This window comes from Hibiscus syriacus, unplaced genomic scaffold, assembly GCF_006381635.1.
Source record: "Hibiscus syriacus cultivar Baekdansim isolate YM2019G1 unplaced genomic scaffold, ASM638163v2 tig00010533_pilon, whole genome shotgun sequence".
Taxonomy (NCBI): Eukaryota; Viridiplantae; Streptophyta; class Magnoliopsida; order Malvales; family Malvaceae; genus Hibiscus; species Hibiscus syriacus.
In genome coordinates, this window is record NW_024062223.1 from 295,376 (window position 1) to 322,461 (window position 27,086).

The 27,086-nt window shown below is 33.6% G+C and overlaps 5 protein-coding genes, 1 long non-coding RNA gene and 1 pseudogene across 6 annotated transcripts; 2 read left to right on the plus strand and 5 right to left on the minus strand.

Moving 5' to 3' along the window:
- Positions 1-1,732: 1,732 nt before the first annotated feature.
- Positions 1,733-2,466, minus strand: LOC120203963 (ethylene-responsive transcription factor 4-like). Its single transcript, XM_039204089.1, has one exon. It carries the CDS (start codon positions 2,435-2,437, stop codon positions 1,733-1,735), a length of 705 nt encoding a protein of 234 aa, XP_039060020.1. The 5' UTR covers positions 2,438-2,466.
- Positions 2,467-6,034: 3,568 nt separating this feature from the next.
- Positions 6,035-6,299, minus strand: LOC120204080. The gene is made up of 2 exons (XR_005523913.1): positions 6,233-6,299; positions 6,035-6,155 (listed from the first exon to the last, which is right to left on the minus strand). It is a non-coding gene; the product is annotated as an uncharacterized LOC120204080 (long non-coding RNA).
- An 876-nt stretch (positions 6,300-7,175) lies between these two features.
- On the minus strand, positions 7,176-7,724 carry LOC120204078 (glutaredoxin-C9-like). The gene has a single exon (XM_039204165.1). It carries the CDS (start codon positions 7,672-7,674, stop codon positions 7,234-7,236), a length of 441 nt encoding a protein of 146 aa, XP_039060096.1. The 5' UTR covers positions 7,675-7,724; the 3' UTR covers positions 7,176-7,233.
- A 3,059-nt stretch (positions 7,725-10,783) lies between these two features.
- On the minus strand, positions 10,784-11,709 carry LOC120203964. The gene is made up of 2 exons (XM_039204090.1): positions 11,542-11,709; positions 10,784-11,357 (listed from the first exon to the last, which is right to left on the minus strand). Exons 1-2 carry the CDS (start codon positions 11,707-11,709, stop codon positions 11,064-11,066), a joined length of 462 nt encoding a protein of 153 aa, XP_039060021.1. The 3' UTR covers positions 10,784-11,063.
- Positions 11,710-11,766: 57 nt separating this feature from the next.
- LOC120203965 (ras-related protein RABA1f-like) lies at positions 11,767-13,996 on the plus strand. Its single transcript, XM_039204091.1, has 3 exons — positions 11,767-11,839; positions 12,561-12,834; positions 13,564-13,996. Exons 1-3 carry the CDS (start codon positions 11,767-11,769, stop codon positions 13,994-13,996), a joined length of 780 nt encoding a protein of 259 aa, XP_039060022.1.
- A 1,950-nt stretch (positions 13,997-15,946) lies between these two features.
- Positions 15,947-19,379, plus strand: LOC120203966 (annotated as a pseudogene).
- A 295-nt stretch (positions 19,380-19,674) lies between these two features.
- LOC120204081 (linoleate 13S-lipoxygenase 3-1, chloroplastic-like) lies at positions 19,675-23,180 on the minus strand. The gene is made up of 8 exons (XM_039204166.1): positions 22,754-23,180; positions 22,408-22,676; positions 22,090-22,327; positions 21,712-21,999; positions 21,433-21,626; positions 20,995-21,296; positions 20,644-20,907; positions 19,675-20,545 (listed from the first exon to the last, which is right to left on the minus strand). The coding sequence occupies exons 1-8, from the start codon at positions 23,109-23,111 to the stop codon at positions 19,789-19,791; spliced, it is 2,670 nt and encodes an 889-aa protein (XP_039060097.1). The 5' UTR covers positions 23,112-23,180; the 3' UTR covers positions 19,675-19,788.
- Between the last annotated feature and the right edge of the window lie 3,906 nt (positions 23,181-27,086).

The window sequence follows — 27,086 nt, forward strand, 5'->3', positions numbered from 1 at the left end:
AATGTGTTGTGAACATGGTTCATTCATGGTGTCTGCAAATATGACAATGGGATCTCTAAGACATCTCTCTTGCATAGTTATGGGGTGTCCAAAAAGAACGTCAAATTTTACCGTTAGTTTCTATATCATGTGTAAGTTTGGAGTTTAATCACTATATTTTAATTTGGTTAGTTTTAATCTTTGTAGTCTTGATCCAAAAATACATAAATTTAAAATGACCAATTGGAAAATAATGCATAGTATGAATGTTAACCTTAAAATTGGCTTAACAGATTTACAGCTATCGATTTTAAGATTAAAATTTACAATTTTAGCACGTCTAAATCATAATGAAGGAGATGAGTTCGACCCAAAACGAACAATATTTTCAAATTTTTTTAAAAAATAAAATTACACGGTGGTAACACGCGCCGGTGACGTGAGTAGAACCGGCAAGTGTACATCGAGTACGAGTGGGTTCTGGTTCTGTTCAGTGTAGCAGCTTACTGCATAGACCAACTCGTTTGTTCAAGAACGTCAGATTCCTCCTATATTTTGGTCAAATTACATAGAGAATCATCGTATTATGCTTTTTTGAGAAATCTAATCTTTGTTTTATTATGTTTTGATGAGTTTTTAACTCTCAATTCCTTTTATATTACTAATGTGACTGACGGGCATATAATCACTTTAGCTGTGTGTTTTTGAGAGAAATCAATTTTATTTTTTGTGTGGAAAGTGTAAAGCACTTTTTGTTCCCATTCGCTTTTTAATTTTTTTTAAAGACAAAACACATTACAAAAGAGCGAAAAGATCTAGGCCGCGTGTGTAACAGACGACTATTTTCTCATTTCAAGCTCTCACAAAATTATAAATCATTTTATTATATGATATTATTTTATTAAATATTTCAATTATTAAAAGTTATAAAATAATATTTTAAATATAAAGTGTTAATTTTTTTAATTATTAAAAATTAGTAAATAGTCATCTGACTATTCATCAGGTTCTAGATTCATTTTTTTCTTTTAAAAAATCAGTAGTTGTTTAAACTGGATGTTAACATGATGACTGAGATATGATAATCGTTTAAGATTTAAAATCAAATTTTATCATATAATAGTCAATAAATTAACATTCATCTCATAATATTGTCTATTTTTAAAAGAAAAGAACGAGTTTAGAATATAACTAATAGTATAAGGACTATTTTATAACTTTTAATAATTAAATAACTCAACAAAATAATACTTAACAGTTGAATGATTAACTTTTAATAATCAAGAGACTTAATAAAACAATATTCTATATAATCCGGCACCATTTGAGTTCTTTACTCTAAAAATTAATAGATCAAATAGCAGATTAAACTATAAAAAAACATTTTAACAATTGGAACAAATATTTAAATTAAGATTAATTTATGTAAAATTAAAAAAAAAAAACAATTCACGTACGCTAGGAATGAACGGTTTTCCAGATTCCGGGAGGATAGATATTATCCTACAATTGTTACTTCCCAAGAATGTAAAGAAGATTATGATGTATTAAGAAAGTTTTTTTTTCAGCAATTTGATCGAGAACAATAAACAAACAGAAGCCGATGTTTCTCCGTCGCAAAAATGGGAGATTATCACCATAGATCATGTCAACTTAATTCCGATTTTGGGATAAAATTTAAGAGATAAATTAAAAATGATTTTTTTCAAAAAAAATGCTTATCCGGTATTATGATCGACGAATAAAAAAGCAATCAGATGATTTCCGGAAGAGCAGGTTGGTTGAGATCGATGTTGAGAAGCGGACGTGGAGGATCGACGTTGTTGTGGTTCAGATCAACGACGGATGGTGAATCGGAGTCGCTTTGTACTCCGTCGTTAAACGACGTCGCATTGGAATCCCTGTGATCGAATCTCATCAGTTGATACTGTTGCCCTTTCACTAAACCAGGACGAACGAAAGCATCAAGGTAAAAAACTCGAGGACTCGCCACAACCGGAATTCCGGCGGTGGTAAAAACGCCGGCCATTGGCGAAACTTTCTCGAAAGGGAACCTATAGGAGTGAGATCCGAAGCCGGTACCCGCCCCGCGTCCGAGGTTGAGATCTAACGGCGATGAATCGATCACGAGTGCCGGGTCACGACTCGACGACTCCACGGTGCTGCTCCCTTGGCTCAGACTCTGGTTATTGACATTGATTTTATTACCATTATTCAAGTTCTCCCAAGGATTCGGGAAATTAGTCTTGGCCTTGGCGCCACGAAACTGTCGAGCGGCGGCGTCGTAGGCTCTCGCCGCTTCCTCCGCCGTATCGAAAGTTCCAAGCCAAACACGACTTTTCTTACCCGGATCTCTTATCTCCGCCGCGTAACGGCCCCATGGACGCTTCCTCACACCTCTGAAATGAACTTCCTTTCCGGGACCGTTGACGGCCGCCGTTTTATCCCTCGGCGCCATATCGCGACGCTGTATTTGTCTTATTTTTGTTTTGGAAAAAAAGAAGGCTGGAAATGGTGTGGGTTGGGAGAAAAGAGAGGAAGGGACCTAGTGAGCGGTGAGGTGTTATATAGGGGGAAAATAGAAATCGGCGAGCAATTAAAGGGAAATGGGGCGCAGTCAACGAGGGATTTGACTGAGGAGGCGGCTAATATAAAGAGTGGGGCGCGAGTGATGGATTGATGGATGGCAGGTTTGTAAAAGGTAAATTACGCTAACTATCACTGAAATTTAGATAACTTTCAATTTATAACATTAATGTTAAAAAGTTTCAAAACAATCACTAATATTTTTTATTTGTAACAAAATCATACGGTAAAGTGTAAACATGATTATTTAATTATACACAAATTTTGGCAAGAATCAAGTAGTTTTAGTTGTTAAACAGATAGTTATTTTAAAGGTCTCAGGTTTGAGCACCATCGAGTTTAAGGTATTTGATCTTTCTTTGTTAAATAGTTAAGAGTTTTCAAAACAAATACTATCATATGTAATCACTTTAGATTAATAAAAAAAATACAAGAATTTGAGTTAGTATATTTAGTCGGTTGGCTAAGTTATTCACCTTTATTCTCTTATATTCCATTATGTTATAAGTTCTAGACTCACTATAAGTACTCTTCTTCTTTCCTCTAGAGTCCTCCTTCACCATGTCCTCTAAGTAATGTTATGATTAGATTTAGGATGTATAAAAGAAATATACGAGAATTTTAATCTAATTATTGATTTTTTATTTTTATCAATCAAATCATTTAACTATTTAAATTATGTCAATTTAATCATTTTTATTAACATTTAAATGATATGTAATTTAATTGACATCATTCTAAATAGTTAAATGATTCAATTGAAAAATTAAAAAATAGACGATCGTATTAAAATTCCTCTGTAGTCAAGTGATCTCATGTGTAGTTTACTATAAATTATAAGATTTTGTTATAAATAAAAAAACGTTAGTGATTGTTTTGTATCTTTTATGAACTTTAGCGGTGAAAAAAGAGCCCTGCCCAAACTTTAATGATCCGTTGACATATTTTACACTTTATAAAAATCAGGGAGACCAGCTTACGTGGGAAGTGGATTGTCTGGAAGAAATGCATTATTATATTATTTTGACGTTATCATTTATCAAACGGCTGATATTACATGAAGCAAATACGGACAAGTGCGCGTGGGGTGGAGTGAGGCAAAGAAGTTTGAACAAGTTGTCGGCAGATTCTGGTATTTCGGCGCTTGACCTGGATAAGTCATTTGATTTCTGATATATGAGGAAAGAGGCTTTGGTTCCCCTTTTGAACTGCTCGCTTCGATCCAACGTTGAATCCGGCGATTGTTCTTCACGCGTGTTGATTGACACCTAACGAACCCGACTCCCATACTCAAACCGCTGCTGCGCAATTGGTTCCAATTTCAGCCTCAAAAGCTTTCTCCCTCCACTCTCCTCCTTCCCTTCGTGAATCACACTCTCCACTACACCATTTTTGCAGTTATTTTAGGTTTTCAATTGACTTAATAATAATAAAATAGAGTTTGACTCGATTTAAAAGTTTATGAGTAAAATTTTTAAGTTTGACTCGAAATAATAAATTAAAGCTCGAAAATGTTTGAAAAAAATTAAAACTTAACTCGATTGAAGCTTAAATTTAAACTTAGACATGAACCTCAATTACATAAAAATATTATAATATATTTATGAAAAAAATCAACACAATTGATAATATTATTAATAATTTAATTTTTTAAAATAAAATTTTTATATAATATTTTTTTCGAGCTGCTCACGAGTTTTTCGAGTCGAATATTAAGTAGTTTGTTTTGTTTCGTCAAGAATTCGAGTCTAGCTCGAGATCAAGTTGAATATTTATCAAGTTTTGACTGAGTCGATCTCGAGTAGCTCACGATCTATCTCGTCTCATTTACTATAGTAATAATGTTACAAGTACGAGAGCGTTCATTTTCGTTTTTTGATTTATAATTTAATTAAAAATAATAAATTTATATAATTAATAAAAGGTAAAAAGGCATCAAACTGTCTCTAAACTTAGGTGATGTTAATATTATTTTTTCTTATTGACCCTTCTTAGAAAATAAATTCAATGTGACCCTTTGACCAACGTTTTTTCATTGTTGATCATTACAGTACTAGCGTGGCAGTTCACGGTGCTAACATAGCGGTTTACGATACTAACATGACAGCCCATTGTCATGTTTGACTTACCAATTTAGCTCATTTTTCATGTCCTCTGTCATGTTATCAACCACTGTAGACAGTCGCGTCAACATCTTGGATCATCATGTCAGTACGATGTATTGTCACATCAGTATTGTAACGGTCAAAGGTTGAAAAACGTTAATCAAATGACCACATTGAGTTTATTTTCTGAGTTGGACGGTCACATTAAGAATAAAAAAATGACATGAGAGGCATATTAATTTTTTTAAGGTACATAGACCTCATATACATTTTCGCCTTAAAAGAACAAACGTGAAATCTATAAAATTGTATAGAAATTTTTTACTACTACACCAATATTCATTTGCCGGATAAATTTTTATAACCATTATATTATAATAGAAAATATTTTCATTTGCTAACATCGTAAATATGATAAAATTAAAATATATATTGAGGTTACAATTAAAATTATAATCGTGTCAAATAATACGTATACAATAATTACTATACAAATTAATTATTATTAAATATAATTAGATTAATAATTAAAATATATTCAGATTAGACTTCTCATCCTCTCTTCACTCTGAGAAAAACAATTTTAATAATGAGCCAATATAGAGGATTCCCACAGTATAAAAATTATGGTCAATGGAAAAAAAAAATCAGAGAACCTTTCGCCTTTTATGAATCCTGGACAATGGTTCCTCTTCATGCACGAATGATGTAGCTCTACCCCTTGCACCACTGACCTAGGAGTCATGAAAATGAGGCTGAGTAACTAGTCCATATGCATCAGATCTAAGACTTAATGCTCTGGAAGAAACTGATATTCATGAAAAGCCCATGCAGCAGCCTGAGATTATTAGTTCATACGATATCGATAAGTCAACCCATATGACTAGGTAATACAATTCTCAAAACAAGAACAGACAACAGTTTTACATTTTAAACAAACATAAATTCAAGCAAAAATAGGATCAACGATAATGATGCCAGCAACATATCAATTTAGACCACCTAGACTGCTGAACCGACAACAATCGGCCAACAAAGAAAGAAGCCACATTATATAAACAGTAATCCTGTCCCAAGCGAACATGTGTGATGAATGGAAAACCAACATTCTGAAAACGAAAAAAAAAATCCATTACTCCGCCTACTACAGAAACTACACTAAACAATCTATCAAGAAAAACACACACAGCAACAACTTGTAACTTTACAAGTCCATGAATAATAATGCACAAATGTAGTCTACATTCGACAGAAATATACGGATTCGAACCCGACCCGGATCCATAGTGCAGTCCGGGCCCAGCCCGCAAATCATCAGTGGGAGATCCTGGCGGTAAAGGGGCACCTTTTCGCTATTTTTTTTGGAAGGGATCTCCTTCTTTTCTTTCAATCTCCGGTGACTAAACCACATCTGCAACTGCCGATCTGATAGTCCCAATATCTCCGATAATTCCGCTCGTGTCGCTCCCGATGGATAAGTCTCCTCTAAGGAAAAAAAAACACCATAAATTAAAAAATAAAACAACAACAAGAAGTAAAGTGAAAGAGATTGCAGAACATACGAGCATAAGCTTTCTCTAGAGCTTCGAGTTGAAAAGGAGTCTTCATCTGTCGTTTAGGCTTAACGTTGCCTTCATTGGAACTGCTAACGTTTTTACTTGGATTGTTGATCTGATTGTTACTGTTATCATAATTATTATCCTCCCCTTCTGAACCAGCCTCCATTGAAGCAGATCCAGTACAATAATCAAAAAACAAAACTTAGGGTTCCAAACAAAGAAGTTCTCTCTTTTCTCTCTGTCTAATAACACACGAAATATCGTGAAAGTCGAGAAAGGGAAAGGGTGAGAATTAGTATAAAAAACAAGAACAATGAATAACAAAAAAATCAAATGAAAATTAAAATGATAAGAAACAGTGAAATTTTGAGCAAAACAACAACAAGTGTCTTTCTCCAGTCCAATTACACATTCATAATAACAAATTTCCCCCTTTTGGCAACACTAATTAAACTTAAAAATTCTTTTGTTTTCTTCTTTGAATTTGATTTATTATGGGTGTCGGATGTTAAACCAATGTGTTAGCGGTGGGATATTTCAAAAGGATTTATTAAAATACTTTATTAATTAACAAATTTTCTTGTAGAATCTGGAACTTTCTAACGAAGAACAATTCCCTTTTCACTGATCTTCGACTTTATTTTTTAGGTTTATTTATGATATCGATCCTTGTATTTGTTTACAGCTTTTAATTTAGTCACTAAATTGAACATTAAAGTTCAATTCCTTTTAATATTTATTATAAATAGAATTTTCATTTTAAAATCAACATGTTGAATATTAAAATGTTTTGTTTTCAAATTTAACCGTAATTTACTAACAACTGTAATAAATGGATTCTGATTAGGCAAGTTTAGGGACTAAATTCATAAAACTAAAAATAAGTGGCTTAAATTTTATAAGTGAAAAGAGTGCAGGACTGAATGCGCATTAGTTGTTCGATGAAATGACAATAAGAAAACTTAGAATGATGTTACTTTGAATTTTAAACAGATTCATATATATCAGAGCCATAAAGCCCCGGCGTCTCTCAAAATAGGCACCAATTCACCGGAGATATGAGTCGATATAACCTTATCCAATCCACCAAACAACTTCCCTCCGACGAAAACAGCCGGCAGCTGCTCGATACTTCCGTCCCTTCGAATACCGTCGATTCTCGATAGTTCATTTAGCACAGTCGCTTCCTTCTCTTCCACGACTTCGTAGACCGTTGGATTCACCCCGAGCTCTAATAGCAATCTCTTCACGACATGGCACATGCAACAACCACGTCTACCAAAAACTATCACCGAATTCTCTGACACCAATTCCGTTACACCCTTTCCGGTATTGTTGATAACAACTCCCCCATCACCGTCGATACCACCGAAAAAATTGTGAAACGATGAGAGGCGGCTGCCGGTGGCGGGTGTGTATGATTTATAAGGGATTGCTTCTTGCATGGTATATGATGGTAGATCTTGAGGGGGTTTGGAGGGGATTTTATATTTGAGACAAACGTCATTTGTTGACATTGATAGCTTCGTAGAATGAACGTGACCTTAGCAAAAGCCAAATGGAAGACATCTTTCTTCCGAGGGCTTCACAGTTTCTTAATTTGGACTTAAGTTCCATGTGGGGAAAAAAACTAATTTTCCCAAGCATGTACTAAATGAAAGTTTTTAACGTATTATAATGAAACAAAAATTAGACGTTAGATATAATTCTAAAAAAATAAAAGTTTAGGTATTAAGACTGATCAAAACTGATAATTTATATATTAAATACATAATTTACCATTTTTCTTATAAAAAAGGATAAATATTAATGACTTATGTTATAATTTTGACTTAAGTATGCTTGAAGCCCTCAAATTTAAAAAAACAAGTCTTTAAACTGTGTTTATACTTGATTAAGTCCATATACTCCAAAATTTCATAAATTCACTCATTTGATCGATATTCATCGCTAAATCATTTCTTGATAAACTACACATTTACTACATAAACTATCAGTTTTAGTACCTAAACTTTTAATCTTTTTTAAAATCATACTTAACGTTTAGTTTTTGTTTCATTTTAGTATCCCGACATTAAAAATTTAATGCATTAGTACATAAATTATCAGTTTTGGTCTATTTTAGTACCTAAATTTTTATTTTTTTTTCAAAACTTAACGTTGGATTTTGAACAGAGTACTAAAATGAAACTAATAATTTAGATACTAAACACATAATTTACCCTAACTTTTTAAAAGTAATTAATGTCTTATATCATATCACAATATTATCGAGTCGTATTTTTTTTAAAAAAATTATATTTTTAAAAAACATGAAAATTCTATGCGAAAGAACTGTAGTGTTATACAAATATAATAAAAAACCGTTAATATTTAATGGTCAAAATGGTTTAAAGGGCTTAATTGATTTGTTTTCTCGGTTCAAAAGTTTAATTGATAAAAATTTAAGGTGCAGTAACTTAATTAATTGCAAAAAAGGGACTTAATTAATCTTTACAAATATATGAGGGCTTAATACAATTTTAAATCTATAAATTCGAAAATTAATCATAGATAAACTTAAGATTTACTTAAAATATTAATAAATTTAAACTTTTAACATTCATTGCTCAAATTTGATCTTACCTAATCGAAGTTATTCAATGAAATCATTCTATACCTTACCCCTAATTTTAAATCCTAAATTATAAACCCTAAATTATAATCCCATAACTTATAAATCATAAACCTTAAACTTGAACCATAACTTAGGACAGTGTCGAAAGATAATGAAGACTAGTGGGGCCATAGCCCTTCAAATTTTGAAAATTTAAATTTTAGGCCTTAAATTTTCAAAATATTTAATTTGGCCCCCATAAATTTTTTCTAAATCTATATTGATTTTAAATTTTTTTAAAAATATTTTTGGTTAAATCTCAACCACAATTTTTAAAAATTCTCATTAAGCCTCTAAAAAATTTAAATTTTTAATTATACCTCTTTTTTTTAAAAAAATGTAAATTTATCTCTTCAAAAATTTTAGTTTAAACTTTTATTTAAAAAAAAAATTAAGTTGACCCCCTCAAACTATATCACCAAGTTCCGATACTGATTTAGCTTTATAATTTAAGGTTTTAAGTTAGAGATATGATACAAAATGATGTAGTTAAGTAAATTTGAGGACAAAATTGGTGCAAAAATTCGTAGATACAAAAATAATAAATTGAGTCTATTATAAGAGAAAAGATAATCCTTAAGCCTTTTATTTATATTCCAAAAATATGACGTGGATATTTATTTACTTCCACGTTTTTAGTTTTTTTTTTAAAATCAAAGTTCAAGTTGAAAAGTCAAAATACATTTGGGTATGGTATTCCAACTTAGAGTACAATAAATTTAATTAGAAAAATGTGACTTAAAAAATTATTTATTGTTTTAACACGTTTATCGCATGGGTAGGCACATGTTCTAGATAGCCAAACGGAAAGAAAAAGAACACTAAAGCTTTAATTTAATATTTAACTTTTTTTACAATTAGATATCTGAATTCTATCTCATAGTTCAATTTCATATCTATTTTTATCTAACAAGAAATTTGACATTTTTATTCAAAGTGAAACTTAAATTTATTTTCATGATCCAAATTTATTATTTAGTATGCTACTTATTGTATGATCTTTAAATTTAGGGTAAACTACGTAATTAGTACTTAAACTATCAGTTTTAGTACCTAAACTTTAACTTTTTTAAAACCACACCTAACATTTAGTTTTTATTTCATTTTAGTACCCGCCGTTAAAAACTTAACGCATTTAGTACTTAAACTATCAGTTTTGGCCCGTTTTAGTATCTAAACTTTCAATATTTTGCAAAATTTAACGCAAAATTTTGAACGATGTACTAAAATGAAACAAAAAACTACACTTTAGATATAGTTTTAAAAAAATTAAAAATTTATATACCAAGACTAATAGTCTAAATATTAAACGCATAATTTATCCTAAAATTTATTTCTTTATTTTGTTCAGATAATCTCAAAGAAGAAATAATTATATTATCATACAAGTACTATCATTTTAAATTTACTAACGCGTCATAAGCAGAAAAGAAAATTTATACTAATTAAAGTACAATGATTAAACATCAAAGAGGGATATAAAACTATAATCACACCAACTAAAGGGTAAATTACAAATTTGGTAATTGAATTCTACTCTCTCTCCTATTTCACTTTCTATACTTTAAGTTTTTCCAATTTTCCTCATTGAACTTGTACAGTAGGGTTTTTTTTTGGTCACTCGACCGTTAAATAGTTAAATGTGTTAAAATAGACTGCTATATAGATGTAAAACGACATTGTTTTGGTGAAAATTTTATTTTTTTTAAAACGGCATCATAATTAACGACGTTAATTATTCAATGGAATAGTGACCAAAATAAAAAAGAGTAAAGTTCAGTGACAAAAAAGCTCAATGTATTAAGTTCAGTGAGGAAATTAAAAACATTTAAAGTTAAGTGAGCAAATTAATAGAGAGAGTAAAGTTTAGTGATGAAATTTATAATTTACGCCCAACTGAAAAGACAAAAATCAATACCGGACAATTAAACCGCGACTACTGCTTGTTGCAGAGATCTTCTCGGTGTTTAGCTTTCGATGGGGATGCAATGGCTTGGTGTTGGTATCGAGATAATAGAGAATGAACACCATTATTATCGAAGAAACAAACATCCAGATAATAGAGAATTAACCCTAAACCAGAGAAGAAAAACAAGAGCAACATAAAGCGATCGGAGCCCAGGTGACCAACAATCGCCTCCTCCGATAACTGCTAATTTCACGGCTTCCACCGATACCTCACAGTTTGGCGTGGTTATGAGGTAATTTGCGTGAACGAACTTCCTCGCCTATTGAACGAAGCAACAGAATGCAAGGAAGAAGCAGGTTAAGAGGCAGATGAATTTGATCGTCATCTTGGATCGCCTCGTATCGCCATAGATTAGGGCGCTTCGGATGATGTTGCTCGAGGAATTTCCGAGCCAGGCTCCGATGAGAGAACCTAGGGTTAAGCAAACCGAGCATAGAAAAGTTGCAGCCGAGGTGTTCGACCCAATGACTGTTAAAGCGTTGCTGACTTCCATCTTTATCAGCCTGCAAACTAAAAAAAATCAAATTTTTTAAAAGGTCCCTGTACTATGCTCTTTTAGTGAATTCTCTCTCTCTACTTTAGTTTGATAATTTTTAGGTTACCTAGAATCAAAGACATAAATGTGATGCATTGGATACCAAGTCTCTTTGACAGAAAAGAAAAAAAGAAAGAAAAGAAAGGTTTTACCTGCAAAACTCCTTCAACCCAAGCTTCTTTATCGTGGTTTTCGAAGCCAATGACGGTGGTGTGAGGACGATGCAAGTACCTGTACAAGAGGAACAGATGGTAACCAAGCATCATGATCAACCCAGCAGGGACCAAAATCAAATCCACTTCCTCCTCCTCCAAAGCCATTGCATCGGCCTCTTCTCAATCTGGGCTTCAAAGCTTGAAAATTGGCTTGAATTTGAGATGGTAATGCAAGGGGTTGAAGATATACTGTTGCTTGTTGTACAAGGAGCATTTCAATGGCGTCCTCGCCATTGTTTATCTGATGTCAAGCTTTGACTTTCACATTCTTGCGGAAGACGCATTACCAACTTCTTCTCGCAATTTATATAGGGTCAACTACATTAATGGTCATGGAACAATGTAAAAATAATTGTTTTAATCAACAATATTTTAAATATTAGGGTAAATTACGTATTTAATATATAAATTATTAGTTTTGATCCGTTTTAACACTTAAATTTTTAATTTGTTCAAAATCATACATAATATTTAGTTTTTGTTTTATTTGAATACCTCATTGTTAAAAAATTAACGACATGCATTTTTTATATGTAAATTATATCATTCGGTTATCTTCTCACTCTCATTTTGGCATTAAAGTTTAAAATTTTCCAATTTTTAAAGTGGGAAACGCAAGTCCTTTGGATTCCTATGGTAACGGATGCTCTCGTTAAATTAGACAAGTCAAAAACCATTGGGTTCCATAATATATCTCAACACACAAAAACCATTCAAAATAATAGAGGGAATCAAAGTAATTGTTACCCACACAAAGTTGGTTCCAAAATATCGTGAAAAGAGGTTAGTTCTGGTTAACCAGAGTCGTTCGCCAAACGTTTTACCTATTCTTGTTTCTTCCCCACCCCAAACCCAGAATCTAAATCAACCCAAGGAAAGGATGAGAAAATGTTGACCATAACTATTAACATACCCAAACAACATTGTGTTTCTTTTTTGTTCTTCGTTTTCTCAAGATTTTGTTGACGCCGACCGAGAAGAAGAAGTAAAACGACGTAAAGGAAGAGAAATGGGAGCTTATAGGGCCGATGATGATTATGATTACTTGTTTAAGGTCGTCTTGATCGGTGATTCTGGCGTCGGGAAATCCAACCTTTTGTCTAGATTCACGAAGAACGAGTTCAGCGCCGAATCGAAGTCGACCATCGGTGTCGAGTTCGCAACTCGGAGCATTCGTGTCGATGATAAGGTCGTTAAAGCTCAGATTTGGGACACTGCTGGGCAAGAAAGGTAAATCATTTTGTTTGTTTTTTTTTTATCTGGGTAGGTCTGTAAATGAACGGAATGAACATGAATGATGGTACGTTTATCTTCGATCGTTTAACTTTATCCGAACGAACACGAATAACTAAACGAACGGAATTTTTTGTTTCCGTTCATTCATTAAGAAATTTAGCTTGTTCATGTTCATTCACGTTCGTTCGTTAATAAACGCACGTGAACAAAAATAGACGAAAGAACATAAAATTAATTGGGTTTACAAATTATCAAACATTCACGAAAATAAATGAACGAACGAGCAATTTGTTCGTGTTCGTTCATTTAATTAAACGAACATAAACGAACTTTCTGCCAAACGATTCGTTGAATGTTTGATTCGTTTACATGCCTAGATATGAGTAGATCTGAGTTTTATAGTAGATTTTGATTTCACGTGATCGTATGCATGAAATTTATGGCAAGGGATATCCTGATTCCTGACTAACATTACGTAGGGATCGAATTATGTCAAATTAAATTAGAGAAATTAAATCTAAAATTTCAGAATAATAGAAGGATTAAAGTCATAACTAGATCTCCTTAGGGTGCAATCTGGTTCAAAATTTGGAATTTTAGGTTTGACAATTTAGGGTACATTTTATCTTGGAAGTGTCATTTTTCTACTGATTTTTTTACAAGAACATGAAAATTTCAAAATGTTGTTCTAACATCCCTATTCCATACCCTGTTTTGCCAAAGATATCGCGCAATTACCAGTGCATATTATCGAGGCACGGTCGGAGCTCTACTAGTTTACGATGTTACTCGTCGCGTTACGTTTGAGAATGTACAGAGGTGGCTCAAGGAACTCCGAGATCACACCGACCCGAACATTGTGATCATGCTAGTCGGGAACAAGGCTGACCTGCGCCATTTGCGAGCCGTTGAAGTCGACGATGCCAAAGCTTTTGCGGAAAGAGAGAATACCTTCTTCATGGAAACATCTGCACTCGAGGCTCTGAATGTCGAGAAGGCTTTTACCGAAGTGTTGGCTCAGATTTACCATGTCGTGAGTAGGAAAGCTCTTGATATCGGAGATGATCCGTCGGCTTTACCTAAAGGCCGGACGATTAATGTCGGATCTAAAGTTGATGCATCGGCAGTGAAAGGAGCCGGATGTTGCTCGTCTTAGTTACACAGATGAATGCATTCTTCAAGATGTTTCATCTTTTGAAATTCTTTTATGCCAAGCTTGAACGCGCACACAAATGAGCATCAACATGTATTTAGCCGATTGAAATTGCGGTTTGGATTAGGTTAAAACACAAATTCTTTTGTGATTTTCGGTTTGGAAACACTAATACTTATTCAAAAATTGAAATAAAAAAGAAAATTAAGGGTGCGTAATCGATTGGTTCGGTAAAAATCGAAAAAACTAATTTAATCGATAAACCCTATACTTTAACACACTTTTTGACTTTTTTCCTCTAGTTTATTTCAAGTACGAGAAATAAAATATATATTTATTAATTTGGAGTAAGTACAATGTAACATATGTTAAAAGATAAACTTTCAACCTTTCGATATTAAATACTTACACTTTTGATATCTATATTGCTCGAACCTGAGTCTTCAATTTAAATTTAAATTTTACAAATTATAAATATACTTTAAAAATAAAGTGGGTTTGTCAACTGTATATATTTTCACAAATTATATAATATGGCATACTAAAAAATAAAGCATCTTGTTGTCAATTTAAATTTTAAAAGTATTAATTATTGATAAGTTGATTTATAAATTAATGATACCAGTTTTTGAGTCACACTTTTCATTAGATTCTTTTAAATAATTTTTGTTGGGATATGGGTTCAGCGATCACCCTTAGGGATTATATCGTGTATGGGCGCGATATCAGGTGCGTGACAGCCCAACCTGCCGAGGTCCACGTGTGCCTTACGAAGCCCCTAGGCCAGCTCGCAGCACGCTATAGATGCGGAGCTTTGCAATGCCGTGGTGAATTATGGGGGTATCCCACAAGAATCCACATTGGTTTGGGGGAAACCAGTGATCACCCGCTACAAAGATATGAGGTTAAAATGGATCACTTACTTATTACCAATTGGTTTTAAAAAGGAATGATGACTATTCGCTTTATAACTCTGTAGTTAAGCGTGTTTGAACTAGAGTAATCCAAGAATGGGTGACCCACTGGGAAGTTGTTCAATAAAATGAATGACTCGATCCTATCAATTTTTCTTCTTCAAATATTTTTTATTTATTTTTTAATTAATTAAATTTATTAAAAACAATTATGTCATAAAAATAATTGAAGTATTTATAATTTAGCTAATTAATAATAGTTAGTAAAAGTTATGTATGAGTATAAATTGAATTAATTAAAATAAGGAAAAATTCCATCAATCAGATGATGACACGAGGTATTACATACGTGAATGATAAAAATTATTAATTTAAACTAAAATTAGAAATAAATTGATAAAATGTGTAAGTAATGAGTATCAAAAGTATAATTATACAAAAAAAATTAATTATCATATTATTTTCGTCAAATATTCATTTTGGGTGACTTGATAGATAGGAATTTAATAACTCTGTGGTAAAAAAAGCAATCCTATACTTTAGTGACGATCTAAATAGTTTACCCATAAATTTATAGAATCAATTTTAAAAAAGGGTAAACTACATGTTTAGTATTTCAACTATCAATTTTATCCCATTTTACTATCTAAATTTTTATTTTTTTCAAAATTATACCAACATTTAGTTTTTTTTATTTTAGTATCCCGCTGTTAAAAACTTAATTGCATTTAGTACCTAAACTATCACTTTTGGTCTGTTTTAGTACCTAAACTTTCAATTTTTTCAAACTTTATGTTAAGTTTTTAACGAGATATTTAAATGAAACAAAAACTAAACATTAGGTATGATTTTGAAAAGATTAAAAATTTAAGTATTAAAACAAACCAGAATGGATAATTTATGTACTAAGCACATAATTTATCTAATGGAAATCAGATTCAGTATATATTTTATGGAAGGAAAAGTTGAATTTTGTTATTTCACGTAAAGAAGCTTCGATGTCCGGTTCCGTGAGATCCATGGCGGTGATAAGGAGTGAATGCAAAGGGAAAGGAACGTCGTTCGTTGTCTTGGAGCCGAGAGGACAACCCTGGACGTGCGGAACGATGACCGGAATAAAGGCAATGAGATCCGGGTAGAGATTGAAAGGCTCGACCTTGCGCAAGGTTCCGGCAGGCAAGAAGAAGGAAAACCAGTGGCCTCGTTCCGCCAGCTCAGTTGGTAAAGCACAAGGTTCTTAACCTTGTGGTCGTGGGATCGAGTCCCACGGAGGGTATTTTATAATTCGAGGTCTCTTACGGAAGCTGCTCTCAACCTGGTGTTGGGGGTAGCCTACTATCTTACCTCTCCCTTACCCCATATATATGGGAAAAAGGGACATCCATTTAACCGGTTCCTATAATATTTGTTAAAAGGCATAATAATAAAATTTTCCCTAATGTTTGTACAATGGTGATTTTATTCTCTATCATTTTTTTGAGTATTTTAGTCTCAAAGTTTTATTTTAGAGCAAAATATCTCCTGATTAGATAAAAATTATTAGTTAATTAACTGTCAATATTTTATACGGACATGGATACAACGATTCTTAAATTGTACAACTAAAATTATTAAATTCATATAATTATATATGTATAACTAAAATTTTAAAATTTAATGTACTTTCGTACAATTATTTTCATATACTCGTAAATATATTTTATCTACTTTGAAATTGACTTATAATGAATTTTTTCATAGAAAACCGTTGGTTTTATTAGAAGATATCTAGAATTATAATGAAGATTTATAACTATAACTGTAAACGTAAACTAAATTATAATTAGGATATTCTCCCATAAGCATTGACACAAAAACTAGTCACCTATATCACACAAAGACTAAAGAAGGAAAAGGTTAAAAAACCTAACCAAAGTACTCAAATAAAATAAAAATATGAACAAACTTAACTGCATTGCCAAACGAACCACAAAACGGGATGAAGCTATTGAAAGACCACCGACAAATCGCAAATCAGAGTCAAGCGACGTGAGAAAACTATCTACGACCGCAAAACACATATCCAAATCGATCTAAGGGTCCAAAGCAAGGAAGATCATCATGATAACAAATAAGCATCGTCTTGATCAGTCGTGACAATATGAAATCCAACCTTGAGAAAAAAGATAATCGAAAATAACATGTCATAAAGACAATTATTCATAAAAAACTAAAAAAAATAAAGAGAAAAAACAACCGACAATCGATAAGTAGTATCAAAATTGATACCGTCGTCGACTAAACATAATCAAAATAAAAAAAAATTGTAAAGAAAAAAAAAAGGAGAGAGGGAAGGAAAGAACGACTAGGGTTTAACTTATAATGAATTTATCTACTGGTAGTTATATATTATTTAAAATTAAATCTTATATTTTAAATAACATAAATAAAAATATAAAAAGGATTAGGTCAAAATTAAAGTATATACCATTAGTAATAATGACTATTTACCTCATTGCGAATCCTTTATAAAAAATAAATAAACGATAAATCATAAAATATTTATTATTTCGGACTACATAATTAAGGGTAAAACATACAAATGGTCTTTAATTATAGGACAATTTTTCTTGGATACTATAACTATTAAATGTTACAAAATAGTTCTCTGACTATAAGATATTGCTTTGTTGAGTCCTCAAACTATTAAAAAATGCAAAATAGTCATCTAACTATTCATATGTTCTAAACTTGTATTTTTTCATTAAAAAATTGGTGGTTGTCTAAGGTAGACATAAACCATGTGACTGAGATATGATAAAACTTAACTTCAGAATTATTTGAGTTGTATTTTGTAGATCGACTCTCCCTTTATATTATTCTGTCGAGCAAGTGCTTGAAACATTATGTCGTCCAGCCAATGCTTTAAAACAACAATGATGCTAATAAACATAATTAAAATATAGTTTTTATCACATCTCAGTCAATAAGTTAACGTTCAACTTAAACGACTATTATTTTTTTTAACGAAAAAAGACGAGTTTGTAGCATATGAATAGCAAAGTGATATACTTTATAACTTTTGTTGAGAGGCAAGATATGTAATCGCTATGCTTTACTCAGAAAGTGATTCAAGTTCTACCCAGTCTGATAATGTAACCAATTCTGTCCCTTCAAGAAGAGGAATGATTGCTGGACTGGAGCCAGTCAGTTTTATTACCTTGGCAACAACATCTTGGGGTTCTAGGGAGAAAGCGGGTTAGTTCTCAATGTTGTTGGCTATTAAGTTTATTTCATAATGTTTTAGAGTACAAAATGATGTTCGTGTCCTGTAATTCCAATGTTATTGCCATGCTTCTGGCATCTCAAATCCTGTTTTCGATGATTAAAATGTTTATATAGCTTTCGGCTGTACTAAAATCATCTTTCATATGCATTTTGCAGTTTCTAATATTACTCTTTGTGGTGCCTCAGCTTCCATTTCTCTTAGGAGTTCCTTTTTAGAGAAAATTGCGGCACCAATTGCTCCATTTGTTGTTGGTAGAACCGGTAAGCAACTATTTCTCAGTGATGGCAAACCCAGCAGGCCACCACTGCTTTTGAAGATGGCATCTGATTGTGAAGAAGGAAAATTTTTGTACGTAAAGTGAGCTTTATACAGTGACTAAAAGACGCATTTTTTTCCGACTACCACCACCACTACTCGTGGGGATACCATGGAGCCAGGTCTAGGTTGTTTCTATGACTGATTTTACGATTATAAATTTCTATTTTGCAGATCTGCCCTCGGTGCATTTAGGTCTCGCACTTTGTATGCAAATGTATCTTATGATCGTATCCTTCCGAATCATTTGTCTTTTACTATATTTAACTACATATGTTGCTTTTCTACTCGTTTTTTGTCTCTGCCGCCCAATTGGAACTTTCGTTGACATCGAATAGATATGGTCGGTTGGCGTACATCCTCCATTAGGAGGGAGAAAGAACTTGTCAAGGTAAACTTTCTTGTAGAACAATCAACACTTTCAGTTCGAATTAATGAGGGAAAATAGAAGTACTGAAAATGAGTCATCCCGGTTTCATGCATACGCCTGACATTTATATGGATTCGGCAGCCCCCACTGCGATCTTTGGATGGTTACAAACACGTCGTCGATGTGGAGTACTGTCCACCGGTTTCTTCCGACGGCCCTCATTTTCCTCAGGAGGCCGACAAGGCAAAGGCTGTGGCACAGAATGCGCCAAACTCAAAAAATACGGTGGAATATCATGAGCTCATGGAAGGTAATCTCGTTTCGACTAACATCTATTGGCATGACATCTAGATGATTATGATTCTCCCCAGACATTAACACACCTCTTTCATTAACAGGGCAAATGATATGAGGTCTGCAGAAACTGGGATGGAAAAAAGTACACGCAGTTTTCATTCGGCTCTTTGGCCCTTCTTTGCGCACAATAACATCCACGTAACTCCAGGCAGTTTTGAATGAGATACTAAAATGGAACAAAAATTAAACTTTAACTATAGTTTTGAAAAATTGAAAGTTTTGATACTAAAACGGATCAAAATTAATAATTTAAGTACTAAATATGTAATTTATCCAAAAATTAAAATCATGATCACCCATGAAAACTCGATTTTTTAATAACTCTTCACCAAACTGATAGTAAGATAAACTGTAAATCACGATCTTTTAACATATAGCATTATGAATAAAGTTGTATTTAAGAATATGATACAATTATTACAGGGATGAACGCAACTCAAATACTAAGCTATTTTTCAACCTTGTAGCCTTTTGTATTGGTTGGTTCCAAGAAATGGATGGCCTTTAATCTTTCTACTTCCCTACAAAGAATTTGAAAAGATGAGTGTTCATCATTCAATCTCTTCAAACTTCATATTGAAATGCTATTAGGCACTCCTCTGCCAGTAACTCCAGGTTCCGAAGACGGCAGCAATAGCTGATAAGGTGAAACCCCAGCCCCACATCGATTTCTAAGCTTCGGGTCCCTGTTTCTTTTTTCAATCTCTTTCTCGATTGCCCTAATCTCCATTGAGAACTTGTAAAATGCTTCTGTGATCTCTGGGTTTCCTTTCCATGTCGAGAGATCTTTTCTGTCCCCCAAGTACTCTTCATCAGCTGAATGTGTGGATAAGATGTCGAGTACCGACATTAACACCGTCATATCTTTTAAACTTGGCAAAGATGATAAGAAATACCCTTCCGGATCCGATACGAAACTCGGGTAATCCGGATCGTCCTGGTTCGGGACGAGTCGTCGCATGTACGGTGGGCGTACGGGGACGTATCCACCGTAATGGTACTGCCCGAAGTTGAGAGCGGCGTGTTCTGCCGATGAAATCCAGATGAGGGTGGTCAGGATGGAGACGAGATCCTCCGGGGTGGAAAGCTTGGGCCACCAGGTCTCATGGCGTAGATCGGCATGGCCTACGTTGATGGACTCATAGTACCATGCATTGAGTTCTAGATCGGATCGAATACTAATTGAATCTGGGTAGTAATGGTTCACGTAGTCCTTAACCAGTCTCTCAATGGCTGACCATATAAGTAACCCATCGTTGGCGTATGGATAGTCTTGGATGAGTAATTTTATGCCATGCGGCTCGGTTGAGTCTGGTTCTGCAATCCCTCTGCATTACAAAAGTAAAAATTAGAATCCATCTCGAGATCTAAATGTTTAAATAAAACCGAGTCGAAATCGTGGCGAACAAAGAACAACTCTACATACCTTCGGATGAGGTCTGCAGGGAGGGCTTCCATGTCGAAACGCCAGTTTTTGTAAGCAAAAGAAGTAAGCTCCATTGAACATTCTTTGGTGGAGAAGAGGGACTCGATCAATCCGTCGGCGCTGATGAGAAGATCTCGAGCCCTGGCGTTAATGTCCAAAGTGTATCGCATGTGAGGATGAAGAAGCTTGTGGATTGGATGCATTACGCTTAAGTTTCGTCGTGCCGCTATGATAAACGGTTCCATGCACGCATGAGTCCTCAACCTGTACATAATTAAAAACTTCTCATTCATCGAAATCCTAAATCGGAATTACTAAACTGATGTTTATAAGGGATCGGGATTTACATACCAATGCTGAATCAATTCATGAGCACCGGAATCGTTGGAGCAAACATGGGCTTTAGCTAATTGCCATTGCCAGCAAGAAGTGGCATCAACCGGAGGCGTAATCACTCGTTTCGTGGGAGTGTAAGGGTTCATAGGCGGTAGGCTGAGCTCGATTGCAATCGGTTTCAAAGTTCCCAACTGAGTCAAGAAGAAAACCGTCCGCGTTGCATAGGCTTTTCGATCAGGATGAGCATTGATGCTGTTGAGAAATGGAAGGTAGGCATCGTGATAGTCCAATATATACAGTTTTTTCTTTTCAATTGCCTGCAAAAAGTTCAAATAATTGGATGACCTAAATTGTATTTTACCCAATTCATTTCGTGAAAATGACATGTTTCGTACGTAGTAACAATGGCAAGTTGCAAAATCAAACAAGAACAGCCATTTTCTTTAATTCTACCTGTTGTACTGACATGCCATCAAGATGAGAGATGATGTGTTGTTCTCTCAAAGCAGATTCTTGAGGACCATAAACGGAGGCTTCCAGTTTGCTTACCGGCGGGAAAACCCGAAGCCTCTCGATGCTTAAGGGATTCATTCCGGCGAGCGTTAGCCGACCGAATTCATCGTCCCGTAAACAACATGAAGCATCTCCTGCAAATATTCCCATACCCAAAATTTGTTAATTTATCTCAAAGATTAAAGATATCATATTCCTGAGTTAAAGAAAAGCTCTTACTGGAGACGATGTTCGGAGGGTCGAATTTGAAAGCGCCGGCCGTCGAATCTTTGATCATCTTGTTAAGATGCGAATGGTTTCGGCATTCTTTGTAGAGATTATTGATATCAGAAAAGGAATTGACTGCCTCATCGCCTTCTGTTGAGTGTTTAAGGAAAGGGAAAAGATTGTTCATCATCGCTTTCCAGCTTCCAGCATCAACTGTCTGTCTTTTCACGTCTCCGAATGCTTCGTCTCTCGGTACATACATCGGCATCGACTCGTCTGCCTGAGCTTCCGACTTGGGATCTGTGTATTTTCATGGAAACCACCATAAATTGCTTCATTTATAAATTATATTATTAACTTCCATCGAAAGAATAATGAAGCTAAACTCACCTGACTCAGCGGGAGGACGTCCGGTACGGCATCGTCTGGGATAAGGTCGTCGTTCTCCTCCTAAAACAGGCCTTGCAAATTTGGTTCCTTTATCAGGGTGTCCCAAATCATTGTAAACATCGTAATCATAAACTCTTTCCGATGAAACCCTAACGCCCTCTCCATTGCCCCTCAGTTCCCTTAACTCTTTCTTCCTCAACTCTCTCAGTCCCATTGGCGTTTCGCCTGGTAAAAATGCCTGCAAAATTAGGGAACTCAGTTCATGCCATTTCACCATTATTTCACGTTCTCATGAGCAAAATTGATAAAGATTTATACCTGATTAGAAAAGAAGATTCTTTTCTCCGAGTGAAGCTTCTCTGGTTGAATCCAAGATTCACAATCGAAATGAAGAGAGTCTTCAATGGTGACGCTCTTTAAAAACAACTCCTTTTGATCAGTGTTGGTGACGATAATAGCTCCTGGAACCCCAAAGTCTACGTCCACCACAAATTCAACGTTGTGAGTGATGAATTTGTCGGCACTTATGTTAAAATCTCTGGACCACTCGATTATGGCTTCCTTGCTGACCTTAGCCTTGCCCGACCCTTCATTCATTTCCAAACACATTAGCCATTACATATCAAATACATATACACTTACTTTCACAAGAATCAATGCTTACTTGGGTCAACACCAGAGCTAACAAGCTGAAGAGAAACACCTCTTTCAGCATCAATGGAGTTTTTAGAAGAATCCCACCATTGAAACATAAACTCCTTCATCTTCTCCTTCGCATTGTACCCCACCGTTACCTGACCCGACACGGTGACTTGCACCGGAGTCTCAGGGATAGCCCTGACGGAATCAAGCTCGATGAGCCTCGTCGTCATGGGAACCGTGGCAACAGCCGTCACCACCTTCCTCACTTGCACTGTCCTTCTCTCCCGTGACTTCAACAACGAGGCTGAATGGGAGAGAAAGTGATTATCAGAAATCAAAGATTTCGAACCCAACAATTCATTAGTCCTAGTTGCCGCCATTGATGGGAGAAAATCAATTAGAATTCAAAGCTAAGATGATGATTAAGATGAAAAGATGTAGGGTTTGCTTGTGAGCTCGAACTATGGAACATGTTGAAGTTTATCCGATAAATTTATAGGCAAAAGGGAGCTGAAATTGAGTCAACTCGGAATCGGTGTTGGCTTTAGACATGTGTGTGAATTGTGAATCACATGTTTTTGCCCCCACACGTTCATAAACATTTGGGTCTTTAAGTTTTACTCGGACCAATTGAATAGTCTCACTAAAAACGTAGAGCTTCTTTGAAAGCTAGGTTTTGGCATTATCATGAGTTAACTCGGAGGAAAACAAGGTTGAAAATCATAATTTAAACGTTTATCCATGGAGTGGCAAACACAAACACTCAAAAAAAAGTAGTTTATTTAATTTTTTCGTTAATCTACTCCTAATTTAGACCTTCGTATTAGTTCTCTCATCTTTATGGTTGTCATTTTTCAGTCAAATCCTCAGTTTTGTATTACATATGCTATCGTTCTTGTAATCATGTTGTTCACAAGTTAGCTAGTTGGGCTCCTAGATCTGGTAGTTCTTTGTTTTTTTGATTCGGTTTGTCTCAACATCATTTCTAATGACATTCAGACCGATGTACTTGATATTTGATTTATGGTGTATATGTGGACACTCTTTTCTCTTTATTAGGTTTAGAAAGGGTTTTTAACGAGGTTCGTCCTCGAGTCTGCTAAAAAGTTGAGTTTTGATAAAAATCAATTGTTAACATATTGTCATACTCTATTATTATGTAAGTGTTGACTATACTTATTGAGAAATTTTTCGATTGTTCAATTGGAACTCTTAACAATCGAAAATATAACATTTTCTCGAGGAATTCGTGTGTTGTTTTATTCTTAAAATTTTGCCTTTTAACCTTTAAAAGGTCCCATGAGAGCCTCGGAGGGGGAGAATACGATCCTTAGGTCTTTTGACTTATTATCGTGTAGTTCATCCAGATCGGTGTGGAGAGCCACGAATAATTAATTGGTGTTAACCTCATTGGGAGAACCAAAATCGAATGGTTTAAGGATCGTGTTCTTCTTGTTTCCGTGACCCTCTTAAGGGTGAAGAGATAAATTGTAGAGACTAAAATGAGACATAAACTTTTCGGGAAAACAACATTATTCTTATTGTTGAAGATTCTAACTGAAGTTAGGACATTCTTCACCAATGCTTAACATCCATCATCCACAGTGTCTGTAACTTTTATTTGGTAATAAACGCTCAATCATTCATGCTGTAGTCGTTGGTGCTCGAACTCGGAATTTCTAGAAATAACAACAATTCCTTTAATAATTGAGATAATTTGGTTCATATATAATTTAATTTTTTAATTCTTCTTCTTATAATTTTATTTTATAGAATGAACAAATTAGATTTTAAAAATATAACATAAAAACCCTAGCCGCTCTCTCCTTATCCTTTCTTCCCCTCTCTTTTTTTCTTTACAACTTGTGCCAAGCCAATTTCTATAGATAAAATTAATTTTTTCTTCTTCGATTTTGTTTAGTTGGCGGTGGCATCGTTTTGATATTGATTGTCGATCGTCGATTATTTTTTCTCTTTGTTTTTTTGTTTTTTAATAATAATAATTACATCTTTGTGATATGTTTATCTCTACCTTTATGACACATTTATCTCTGTCTTATTGGTACGTTTTTGTCTATTTTTTTGTAATTTTTGGTTTTTTTTGTCGTTGTCTTCGTTATCTTTTTTCTCAGGGTTGGATTTGAAATCGCCACGACTGATCAAGATTACACTTATTTGTTATCATGTTAATCTTTCCTGCTTGGACGCTCGGGTTGATTTGGATACGCGTTTTGCGCTTGGGGATAGTTTTCTCACATCGTTTAACGCTGATTTGTGATTTTTCTATGGTCTTTCAGTAACTATATCTCCTTTTGTGGTTCGTTTGCCGATGTAATCAGATTTGTTTGTTCGAACATTGGTTAGGTTTTTTTAACTTTTTCCTTTTCTGGTCCTTGTAGAATCTAGGTGGCTAGTTTATATAAATAGTTATAGGAAAATGTATTAATTATACTTTAGTTTACGTTTACGATAATACTTATAAATCTTTCTTATAATTCTAGATATTTCTTATTTTTAATATAACTAGCGGTTTCTATCAAATATATATTATATATATCATAAAAAATTAGAAATCGACATTTCATTAATCTTACTTCAAAACATCTACGAAAAATCTATCAAAATTAAAAGCTAAAAGACGTGAAGAAATGACATGCAATTGATTGCGACTAAAAATTTGAATAAATTGTGAATCATGCTCGTTAGCAGGGACAAACAGATGGTTTTATGTCAGTCGGTGAACTTCTAAAATTTAAAAAAAGGATAAATTTATAAAACTCTAAAATAATTAAAAAAAAATTATTATAGATATGTGGTGAACAAAACTTGACTCGATTAAAAAAACTCAACTCGAAATGACTTCAAGTTATAATTTTATAAACTCAACTCGACTCGAAAAAAATTTCAAGTTCAAATCGAGTTGTAAAATACAAATCGAATAACTCGAAACTTTTAGTAATTAGTAGATAAATTTTCAAGTTTGAGTTGAGTCTCTCAATTTTGTATGATATATATAAATATATATTGTGGACGTGATCATAAAAAATCATTTAAATTGAAATAAAATAATATGATAATATTATAAATATTTATAATTAAATTTAAATATAAACTCGAAAGTTTGACTCAACTAAAAAAATTCAAGTCAACTCCGAGTTGTAAAATAGGACTCGTCAACTCGAATAACTCAAATTTTTTTTACTCAAATCAGCTCGATCGAACTCTCACCCCTAATTATAGTAGTGATTGCCTCTAGGGTTGAGCAACGAAATCAAGAAAACTGAAAAAATCGATCCGAACCAGACTATTCAATTCGGGTTTTTCAATTTGCGGTTCGATTCTAAAAAATAAATATCCAATTCAGTTCGGTTTCGGTTTTTCCATATGGAAACCGTTTGAATTGTATTAAAAATATAAAAGAAAATGAGTATCCAAAAAACATTCATTTTGAATTTATTACGAGATAAATTTAAATAAATAAAATATTAAACTAATAATTTTTTTATAAATTTAAATTTATATATTTTTCGCACGATTTAATCTTTAAATTTGTCTTTTTTGGAGGTTGAGTTTGAAAAATAGTGAACAGTAAAAAACCGTTGACCCGCCCTGAACCTAAATCCGTGGTTTTATACCATTTGATTTCGGTTTCAATTCCTATTTTCAAAATCGGATAGTTCGATTTATATTTTAGTGAAAACCGAACCGAATACCCCTAATTGCCTCCGACCCTACTTAGAACCATCCCTACTTGTGAATAGAGCTAGGTATATGGGCTAAGGCCCGCGGGCTACCCGTTTAACCCGCAACCCGTGTGGGCTTCGGGCCTCAAAAATTAAAGATCGTTTAAATTGCGGGCTTTTTAGCCCGAACCGTTAAACCCGCGGGCTACCCGCGAAACCCGCTAAAGCCCGCTTAATTTAAAATTCATAAAATTTTAGATAAAATAAACTTAAAGAATTTTATAGAAAAAAAATAAATTACCTATAAATATAATGTTACTTATAACTATTGTAGTTCTTAAATTTATTACGGCGTTTGTCATAATTTTACCGCTGTTTAATATTTTTTTCATTTAAATATACATTATTATCATTTTGGTATTTAAAGATTTATAATTTAATTTTGACCTTTATTTTTTTCATGAAGTATGTTATCCATTTTGTTCTTTAATTATAAAAAGTCACGTGATATTCTAATAATATATCACATGACACGTAATATTTGAATTAAAAATAAGAAAGAAAAGTAAAAGAAAAAATTGAAAACATACTTTTCAACTTTTAAAGACTTTTATAAAATAAATATATTTTAACAAATTAATGACATCAATTTTAGTATAAATGTATCTTTCA